Source organism: Enhydra lutris, unplaced genomic scaffold (genome assembly GCF_002288905.1).
Source record: "Enhydra lutris kenyoni isolate GAN:26980312 unplaced genomic scaffold, ASM228890v2 scaffoldscaffold88, whole genome shotgun sequence".
NCBI lineage: Eukaryota > Metazoa > Chordata > Mammalia > Carnivora > Mustelidae > Enhydra > Enhydra lutris.
The window spans coordinates 1,464,396-1,474,919 of record NW_019154172.1 but is presented as its reverse complement, the minus strand read 5'-3'; the positions used below and the strand labels follow the sequence as shown (position 1 = coordinate 1,474,919).

Sequence of the window (10,524 nt, the reverse complement as noted above, 5' to 3'; positions counted from 1 at the left end):
AGGGGTGGACAGATGCTTACTGATTTATGACAAGTGACACCTCTCCATCAGTCTGAGTAATAGGTAGTCATATTGGTATTGTGAGTCATAATTACATCTACACCCAGTGTGTATTTCACTATTTCCTGTGCTGCTCCGGGAACTGCTTCCATCACGCTAATGCCATTCCTCCCATGCTGCTTCCTCTCCGGCACAAATGTAACTGACTCTTTAGTGTGGGATTTAAAAAACACTATTGCTTTATTAACTACCAGCAGGACTGGCCTGCACAGAGGGGTGGGGGGGTGGGGGGCGCTCTGGGCTCAGGGTCCGTGGAGATTGTGAGGAGGACGTGATGACTGGGAAGCTGTTTTGAAGGCAAGAGGTGGTCTGGAGCGCAGGCCCAAGAGCCCCTCTGATTTACTTCCGGAAATGGGGAGACTTTGTAAAGGAGTCATGGCAAGCTATAGCCATGCCACCAATAAGATTAAGAAATTCTTGGAAATCTAGCTGCCCGTCAGAGTTGAGGTCCAGTTTCTTCATCATGCGGTCGAGGACACCAGGGTCCTTCTGGTTCTGCAAGATAACAATAAGCATCATAATGATCCTATTAGAAATATAATTAATTTATGTCACACTTTCTAAGATGCTTTCCATTATGTCACCACATTTTAGTCACACAAGAGTGTGCAGTACAGGGTAGGGGCCAGTAGCATTTCCACTTCCCAGACACTGAGACAGACTCAAACAGATGAAGTGACTTGCTGAAGGGGAAATCTGTGACTAGAATCCACATTTTCTGGCTCCCCGCCCAGGGTTCCTCTGTGACGGGCACAGGCTGGCTATTCAAGTTCATAAAAGCAGTGGAACACCTTTGTCAAGTGTTGCATGCAACCGCAGTGTATGAACTGTACGGAAGTAGAGTGAAGTGACAGGGAAGAAGATGCAGGCCCTGATCTGCCCCCTCCTTCCCTTAGCTTAGTGGCCAACATGTGCACACGCTCACAGCTGCTAGTGGCAAAGGGCTGTTTAAATTAGGAATTTAGAAAGTCAGTCCTTAAGTGGCACCTGCGCCTTGTGGCTACCACTTTAGACTATGTAGGTATCCAGAACATTATTTCCATGATCACAGAAAGTTCCATGGGCGGGACTTCCCTAGAAGCTTTGGGTTGGACGAATAAATTTGAAAACTATCCTATTACACCATTTACCATTTCATATGCCTTTTCCCTAAATGGAAGAAACAATTCACCATCCCCTGTGTCATGTAGTTTGATAACTTTGATCTTTAAAATACATCTTACTCAAAGAAAAGAAGAAAAGGTCCTTTAATAGTCAGAGCCCTCAGAGCCCTGGGGGCTCAGCCTTGTCCATGCTGGAGTGATTGAAGAGGCGGCAGGAGCGTGGGGGTCAGGTGCTGGGCCTTCACTTCTAGCCATTCTGCCAGCGTCTTATTTAGAGCTCTGGGCAGTTTGGGGAATGAGGGTTGGGAGCCGTACCTTTGTGAAGGCAGCCAGTTCCATATTCATGAAGGTTAGGAACTCTGTCTTGGAAAGCGTGCAGTTGTTACCCTCCTTTCCAGCAAACTTCTGGAAAACAGCAATCAGAGACTCGATGCACCGCTCGGTCTCAGTAGGGCTGGACATTTTTGCCTTTATAGAAAAAAAAAGTCAGGGCTCAGACAAGGGCTAGATGCCCAGAGGACACTCTAGAGAATCTCATACCTTCATTTCAGGGCAAAGCAGTTTCCTAAAAGGCTAGGTCATTTTTTAAGGGGCAAAGTCCCCCAGGACAAACACAGAAAGTCACATTCCATGAGCATGCCTTCCCTATCCGTTCCCATGTTTATTCTGGATGAAGCATATTGAGGGTACATACAAAGCATGTGGGTGTGTCTAAAAGCAGTAGACTGCTTAGATGAGAGTGAGCATGGCAGGCTTCATGATGTTTCTAGAACCGGTCAGTAAACATTATGTATAACTATAGCTCCACAGATCCATAAGCACACCAAGCTCTGTCTAGAGATTAAATAATTTCCTATTTTCTAAGAGAATACAGAGACTATCGGGATGAATGAAATGGCAGCTTTTTAAATCAATACTGAGGGGTGTCTGGGTGGCTCAGTTGCTTAGATGACGGACTCTTGGTTTTGGCTCAGGTCATGACCTTGGTTTTGGCTCAGGTCATCTCAGGGTCATGAGATCGAGCCCCACTCAGGGCGTGGAGCCTGCTTAAGATTCTCTCTCTCGGGGCGCCTGGGTGGCTCAGTGGGTTAAGGCCTCTGCCTTCGGCTCGGGTCGTGATCCCAGGGTCCTGGGATCGAGCCCCGCATCGGGCTTTCTGCTCCGCGGAGGGCCTCCTTCCCCCTCTCTCTCTCTGTCTGCCTCTGCCTACTTGTGATCTCTGTCAAATGGATGGATAAAATCTTAAAAAAAAAAAAAAAAAAGATTCTCTCTCTCCTTCTGACCCACCCCAATAAATTAGGAAAAAAAAAAAAGCAATACTGAATTCCTGGGACTCTTGCATTTTCTAGAAGAACACTAAATGCATAGTTATTATTGTGTGTGGGGTGGGAGATCTGAGAGCTTTTTGGATGTTCAAAAGCTTCTTTCATATCAAAGGTTAGAAATTGTTAATTTTACATGCGAGAAATAGAGACATGAGAAGGTAACTGACATAGCAGAGTCACCCCTAGAATCTCAGCCTCCAGGGCCCTTTCTGCAGTTCTTGATCTTTGTTCCAAGATACCACTAATTCCTACAGGAACAGCTGAAAGAACTTCTCTGGTCACTTCAAAACACAAAGGTGGATGTCAGGAAGGGAGGGCCCAGGCTGTCACACAGCTCGCCTGACCTCTACAGAGCTAAACCTCAGCTGTGGTTGCACCAGGAGGAGCTGGGGTCAATTCTGTGCTGGGCTCTGCTTTCCTTTTAACAGAATCCTTCAGGGAAATCCTATTTCGCAGAGCCTTTGGGTCATTCCTGCTGGTACCTAGATTCCCCTGGTGGTTCAGACTGGCAACTGCAGGCTTTCTGGAAGACTTGCCCCCCCACGCCCTTCCTCTGAGGCTTCAAGTATTAACAATGCTTTGCGGGGTTCCTGGGTAGCTTAGTCAGTTAAGCGTCTACCTTGGGATCAAGTCCTGCATTAGGCTTCCTGCTCAGCAGGGAGTCTGCCTTCTCTCTCCCTCTGCCCCTCCTATTGCTCATTCCGTCTCTATTAAATAAATACCTAAAATCTTGGGGAAAAAATGATCCTTGGATGGTGACATTTGCAATTTAGCAATGAACCTTTAATTTGGTCTTTGCAGAACTTCCTGGAGGCTTTCAATCCCAGTAATTAGCGAGCTACGGACTGTAATTAATGTGCTACGAATTGATCTGAGCTTTAGTCACACAACTATGGGCTCCTTCCCTCTTCCCTGTAGTGTTTTCATTTGCAGTTTCTCCATGTGCTTTACCAGCTAGCTGAGCTGCTTGGGGCCGATTGCATGTAGTAGTTATCTGTAATGCCCCTTCCGAGATGGTTCTAATGAACTTTTCTGGAGGTGGATTCTTTCCTAACAGTCATCTTGTTGGATTTTTTTTTTTTTTTTTTCCCTCAAAGAGAACTGTTTCTTAAGCAAAGAAAAACGTTTGTAAGTCCAGGGTTTGGGAGTGAAACAGAATACCATAGCCCGGAAACAGTTGTGTTTGCTCGACAGCTTCCTTATCAGGACTAAAATCTCACCGTCTTAGTAATGTGTCAGTTGAGAGGAAGAAGGTCAGCTGGGAGGGAATGCCAGATAAGGTAGAAGATTCCAGGCTGAGGAGCAAGGGCTTTCTGACCTTTCTCTAGGCCTGCAGATGCTACTCTGCCCCACTTCCCCGCAGAATTCAGATTGTTTTGCTTTTCTAGTTTCCAGGTGGCTTTCTGCATTATTTTTTTCCTTCCTTAACATCAGAACTATAATTTAGACTTTTTTTTTTCCTACTTGAAACTGTTGCTATCAACTACACAAGGAAAAAATTAAAACCTCTGTATTTCTCCTCAGAGGTAATTTTCCAGAGCGGAAAAAAAAAAAAAAAAAGAAACACAATTACCAAGTTACTGAAATGGAACTGCAAAATTTGTAGAGCAGAAGGGGGCTTGGGAGATGGTTCCAGGGAAGGGAGGCCCAGAGACAGGAAAGCTTTGCTCACGGTGGAGCTGAGACAGAGGAGAACTGGATCTCCTGACCAGAGGCCAGCACTGCCCACGGCGCACTGCATCCTCACAGTTGTATTTGGCACCATGATAGGAAGAAGAAAATGGTGTGAGATAACTGGATACTGTGAAAGAATTTAAACAATGCATGCTCAAATGTTGAGGAAAGGGGAAGAAAAAGGAATATGAAAATGAAGTAACACTTGAAAATGACTCCAGCACTGCTGTTTTCATACTTTTTTTTTTTAAAAGATTTTATTTATTTAGATGTCAGAGAGAGAGAGAGAGAGAGAGAGAGCGCGCACAAGCAGGCAGAATGGCAAGCAGAGATAGAGAAGCAGGCTCCCGGAAGAGTAAGGAGCCCGATGCGGGACTTGACCCTGGGATCATGAGCTGAGCTGAAGGCAGATGCTTAACCCACTGAGCCACCCAGGCCCACTTCTTTCCTTCCTTCCTTATTTATGTCTGTCTGTCTGTCTGTATGTGGCATGGATCCCAACCTGGGGCTTGAACTCACAACCCTGAGATCAAGACCTGAGCTGAGATCAAGAGTCCCACCCCTGATCAACTGAGCCACCCAGTCACTCCTGCTGTTGTCGTTCTTAACCAATGTGCTCTCCCCACCCCCCCACAAGGATCTGTAATGGCCGATCTTCACCACCTACTGGTGATGGGTCCACCTTTTCAAGGTTCCATGCGACATTGTTACTCGCTTTTTGCATGGAAAGGAAGGAGGGAAAGAGTAGGCAGGGATAAATGTTCACACACTAGAGCAGAGTCTGGCAAATGTGTTTTGTACAGGGTCAAACAGTAAATATATTAGGTCACTGTGGTCCATGTTGTCTCTGTCCCTCCTCTTCTGCAGCGGGACAGCAACCACATACAACTCATAAGTGAATGCGTGTGGCCGTGTGCTAATAAAACTTTATTTATGGACAATTAACTTTGATTTTTGTATCATTTCACATGTCACAAAGTATTATTCTTTCTGTGATTTTCTTTCAACCACTCAAAAACATAAAATCCATTCACAGCTTTTGCGGGGGCGGGGGTGTAACAGAAATCCCATTTGGCCCCTGGGCGGAAGCTTACTGACTCCTTTCACTGAAGAGGCCTCGGAGGAGGTAAATTTTGGAGGTGGCTTAATGCAAAAGTGAGAAATAGAGTTCGAAGTAGGCTGGCAGAAACTGAGAAGAGAAAAACAGATGACGACGCGAGTCCCTGAAAAGATGGTGGGTTCAGAGGAAAAGAGCAGGAGGAGGGGGCTCGGCCTGGATGGGGCTCCTCCCACCGTCCCGGCCGCATTCCGCTGGCTGGGAGCGGCCTCAGCTTCAGGCTCTTTGTGTCCTGGCGGGTTGCCTAGCTCACCGAAACTGATTTTCCCAGGGCTCCCACGGCTCAGTTCTGAGAAGTGCCCTTTTCTGGTCTACAGAAACAACTAGTGCCGCCGGACGCCCCTACGGCCCTTCTTTCACTTGTCTCCCAGGGGTGGGCCAGGGACCTCCAGCCCTTGCGGGACCCCGCGACTCCCCCACTTGCCGGTAGAGGGGGATCGGGCGTGGCGCCACCCCCGGTGAAGCGGTGCCGAGCGCAGCCCCCTTCCCCAGACGCGCACCAGATCTACGCCCGGGAGCCCGAGACCCTCCGGGGGTCGATCCTTGGCGGCTATCGCAGCTATCAGGGCTGCTTCCTTCCTGCCTCTCCACCCCAATTCCCCCACCCCCACCCCCGATTTAATTTTCCTGCCCTACTTCCTGCCACATCCACACAGAAACGAGAGACCAAGCATGGTGGAAAGCGCGGTGTGGCTCTTTATATTGCAGCGCTTCGAAGACCAGAAAAAGTTCGGGCTTACCATGTGTTCGCGGGACCGGCGCGGAGTCGGCGTCCGCTGGCGGCGGCGGCGGCAGCGGCGAAGCGAGTTCTGGGCGGCGGGCTCCCGGCTCTCGGTGACCCGCCCCGCGCGACCGCGCCTGACTCACGAGCCCCCTCCCGCCAGTCCGCCTCCGCCTCCCGGAGCCGATCCGGACTTGTCCGCCCCGCCCGCGTTGCCCAACGCGCAGCTCGCCCACGACCCGCTCTCTTCCTGTCCTGTGGGCCTTGAAGACTTAAAGGGCTTTCCTGAATTAGAAGTTCGGCATAGCGGTCTTGGGCGCGTTGTGCCCGTGTCCATGCCTCTTTTCCGTGTACCAGCCCGTTCTGCTCGTTCAGGTTAGAGAGGCAGGAGGGCCCTTTTGTAACAACGTGCGACGCGGAGTGTGGCCGTAACTGTAGAAGTTCCCTAGAAGCCGGGCTGTCTCTTCCTTCACACTAAAGTTGGGTAATGGAGGAAGCAGTGGTGAGTCGTGCCAAGTGGAGCGCTGTTGTCTCAAACTTCTTCCCCTGAGACACTGAAACCCCCCAACCCCCAAACCACTGCAGTTTCAAACCTGACCGGTGTGAGTAGGGTATTTGGTCTGTGTGCAGTTGGCAGAAGCTCCGGGTTCTGAAGTTGGTCTGTCACTTTATTGCAGTACTTTTGGCAAATCCCCTCTCTCCTCAGAGCTCCATTTCCTTATCTGTTAGAAGCAGTGGTGTTGTATTTCCTGTTTCATAAGACCGTTATAACTGTCCAGGGAAATCATGGCTTTGAGACGGCTTCAGAAACTGTGGAGTAGACGTGAGTGAAAGATAACGGACCACAGGGCATTGCATAAATTGCTTCCTGCACCGGCTGCTCACTTCTGAGCAAATCTGCATCTCCCCTCAGCTACCCAGAGGCATGTTTTCTTGAATCCAGTTGAAAGCCCTACCCGAGCCCTAGGCTCAATAATTAAAGAAATAACCTGTTTCTCTCCCGTCTTCCCCTTCTCCGCTAATGGCACTGCCTTTCTGCCATTCTTCCGTTCTCCTGACTCGAGAGCTTTGTAGTCAGGTTTTGACTGTAAATGCCTTTCTTACCGACAAGACTTTTCAACTGCCAACTCCTATGATTTTTTTTTTTTTAAGATTTTGTTTATTTATTTGACAGATCACAAGTAGGCAGAGAGGCAGGCAGAGAGGGGTGGGGGGAAGCAGGCTTCCTGCTGAGCAGAGAGCCAGATGCGGGCTGGATCCCAGGACCCTGAGATCAGGGCCAGAGCCCAAGGCAGAGGCTTAACCCACTGAGCCAGGCGGCCCCCAACTCCTATCACTTAAAAAAAAAAAAAAAAAAAAAAGATTTTATTTATTTATTTGACAGAGAGACAGACAGGGAGAGAAAGAACAGGAGCAGGGGAAGCAGGAGAGGGAGAAGCAGCCTTGGTCCCAGCACCCTGGGATCATGACCCGAGCAGAAGGCAGAAACTTAACAACTGCACCATCCGGGTGCCCTTATCAGTTTTATCTTTATACTTTCTTGAATCTGCCCCATCTTTTCTAATCCCACCTCCAGTGTTCTGTTTAGGTTTTCATTCACTCCTTCCTTGGGTTTCCTAACTGGTCTCTTGCCCCTTTAATCTATCCTTTTGAGTGTGTAAAACACATTGGTCTGGGTGGGTCAGTCGGTTAAGCCTCCACCTTCTGTAGTGTCCTGGAATCAAGTCCCACACGAGGCTCCTCCTGCTCAGCGGGGAGCCTGTTTCTCTCTCTCCCTCTGCCTGTTGTTCTCTCTACTTGTGCTCTTTGTCAAATAAATAAATAAATAAATAAAATCTTTTAAAAAACCGCATTTTCCTGCCCTACAGCCCTGATCAATCGTCTACTTAAAACACAAACCACAACAAAAGAAGGAAACAAAATGGCTCCTCGATTCCTTTTATATAAACTATAAACTTCTTAGCCTCTCTCTGGATTGGAAAAGCTTCTTTTACCAAATGAATGAATTCTATTCATTTCTATCAAATGAATTCTTCAATGTACTCATTTGACAAATATTTTTGGAAACTTAGTATGTGCTAAGACCAGTGCTAGGCACAAGAGATACAAATATGACTATGATATAGTTCCTGCCTTTGAGGTGGTCTGTGGATAGACTTTACCCTTAGTGGTTTGGGGGTGTTCCATGGATGGCTGCTAGGGTTCACAAATACCCTAAAGTTATATATGAATTTTTTTGCAAAAGAGATTTTCTTTCTGGGGAAGGATCAATAGTTTTCATCTGATTCTCACAAAATTCTAGGATTAAAAAATATTAAAGAATCATTAGTCTAAATGATTAATGACTAATTAATATTAATTAATGACTAGATAAATGACTAATATGTGAATCGTGGAAACTTTGATAACATAATCCTCTTTAAGGGAAAACACCTCATTTATAGCCTCCTCTGTAGTGTCAACCCAGTTGGTGACAACATGATTCGACCCTGTGCCCACTGTCACAGCTGACTGGATTGAAGTTAGCTCTGGACTCAAGGACTACCAATCCATAGACTGGACAGTAGTGGATATTACATGACATGACATAGAAAGATGAACTGGGGCCATTCATCTTCTTGTCCTTTGGAAACTGAAAGTGGAAACACATAGACAATTACACATTCAGAAGAGCTGATGCTGAACATTTGTGTAGAGAGACCCATGAGGTCATGGCAAATCAAAATTACAAAGAAGTGAACACTGTGAATAAGTAGAAGCTATGAGGTTTGGAAAGTGCATAGAATAGTGGGGGAAAATAGATGAATTGCAAACTAGAAATAAAAGGAGTAACTACTTAGACATTAGCTGAGTTTTATAAATAGTGAAGCACTAATAGTGAGAACCTGTGGTCCAACTTCACTGTTTCTTGTTCTTCCTGAACCTGCTTGTTCAGTTTCCCTGATTTTCTGTAAGATATTTATTCTTTCAACAACTTGTCTGCCCTACGAGGTAGCTTGAGTGAAACCAAAGAAAGAGCTAAACCAAATAAGTATGAATTGTTTAGAACCAGGCTGGGACATCAGCTTCCTCCAGTTAGGGCTGCCAGTGTTGGTGACTGCCCAGGGTCGTGCTGAAATGGGTTCATTATTAGGTTTTCATCAGTGGAGGGAGAGTTCAGGATAGATGGGAGGCAAAGGTAGATTTGGCAAACTAGGTAAACAGTACATCTAACTAAAGGGCTAAAGTAGGCAAGGAGCTGAGGGTGAGTGAGGACTGCTAAACCAATAGCAAGAGACTAAAATGAGGTACAGATGAGGAAAAGGGCAATTCAGGAAATAAATGTGGGGCCTCCCAGTACAGGCTAATCCTTGTGTGTTACCTGAATTCTGTGCAGCGTTGGGTAGATTCTTAAATGGACACAATGGAGTGTGATAGACATAATTACCAGCTGTGACCAAGGTACAGTGACAACACTGGGAAGGAAATGAATGGTTAATGCTTGGGAGCAGGGAAAGCATCATGCAGAGAGTGCTGCCTGAGCTGGGTGTTGAAGGATGCATGAAAATCCACTAGGCGGATGGCGCAGTGGTGAGGCTAGGTGAAGTCAGGCAGTATGGCAGTATTTCCAATGACAGACTCGAACTAGACCCTGGGGTTCAAACCTAGTGCTGCAACACATTATCTCTAAAATCTCCAGCGAGACATTTCTCTGTTACGTGCCTCAGTTTCCTCATTTCCAAGTGAAGAGGATAGTAGTATTTACTTCATGTGGTTGTCATGAAGGTTAATACATAATTCCTGTAAAATGCTTAGAACTCAGAGCACTGTCTTCAGAGGAAGGCTCACATGATGGCTTGTGCAGAAGTAAGGAGGCTGAAGCACATGTGTGTTCTCAGGACTTGTGGGCGGTTCTGTAGCCCTGTACTTTGGGTGTGGAAGGATGGTAAATGTGAGGCAGAGGCTCCAGGATATGAGCCTGGAGAGATAAGGGTCAGAGCATGAAGGGCTATGCCTGAAAATTTGGGTTGTATCCGGAGAGCTATCTATCAAGAACCACTGAAAAGTCTTATGCAGGAGAGTGGCATGAGGCACTTCCCCTTTTCAGAAGTATAGAAAATGTACTGGAGAGGAGAAAGACCAGAGACACTGAACATAATCGAATATTCCTGCAATGACCAAGGCGAGATGGCCATGAATTCAGGGAGAGGGAATTACCCTGTGCTGAGAATGCAGAAGCAATTGAACTCAGCCCCTGTGTGGAGGTGGGGGCTTTGGAAGAGGGATGAAATCACTGTAGGAGAGAATAAGACTGAGAACAGTCACATTTGCTTATAGCTCTTTTTTTTTTTCTTCAAATATTTATTTGAGAGAGAGACAGAAAGTGCAAGCACAGGGAGAGGGGCAGAGAGAGAGGGAGAGAGAATCCTCAAGCAGACTCCCTGCTGAGCATAGAGCCCAATGCGGGGCTCCTTCCCAGGACCCTGAGATTGTGACCTGAGGCAAAATCAAGAGTCGGCCACTTAACTGACTGAGCCACCCAGG

The 10,524-nt window shown here is 47.0% G+C and overlaps 1 protein-coding gene across 2 annotated transcripts; it reads right to left on the bottom strand.

The window, feature by feature from the left end:
- Positions 1-216: 216 nt before the first annotated feature.
- LOC111162040 (S100 calcium binding protein A11) lies at positions 217-6,498 on the bottom strand. Of its 2 annotated transcripts, none has more exons than XM_022526210.1 (3): positions 6,233-6,498; positions 1,479-1,568; positions 217-555 (listed from the first exon to the last, which is right to left on the bottom strand). In XM_022526210.1, exons 1-3 carry the CDS (start codon positions 6,335-6,337, stop codon positions 400-402), a joined length of 351 nt encoding a protein of 116 aa, XP_022381918.1. In that variant the 5' UTR covers positions 6,338-6,498; the 3' UTR covers positions 217-399. The 2 variants fall into 2 exon arrangements, with proteins under 2 accessions (XP_022381918.1, XP_022381919.1); XM_022526211.1 differs by having other exon boundaries at positions 1,479-1,631; positions 6,020-6,489.
- Positions 6,499-10,524: the final 4,026 nt, after the last annotated feature.

Bases quoted from the DNA above. Each gene is read 5' to 3' on its own strand.
- LOC111162040 (XM_022526210.1), bottom strand. From the start codon at position 6,337: ATGGACACGGGCACAACGCGCCCAAGACCGCTATGCCGAACTTCTAAT. The intron at 1,569-6,232 runs GCGAGCTGCGCG...GCTGTTTTCCAG, and splicing joins AGGAAGAGAGCGGGTCGTGG to AAGTTTGCTGGAAAGGAGGG. The intron at 556-1,478 runs GTACGGCTCCCA...GTTATCTTGCAG, and splicing joins AACTGGCTGCCTTCACAAAG to AACCAGAAGGACCCTGGTGT.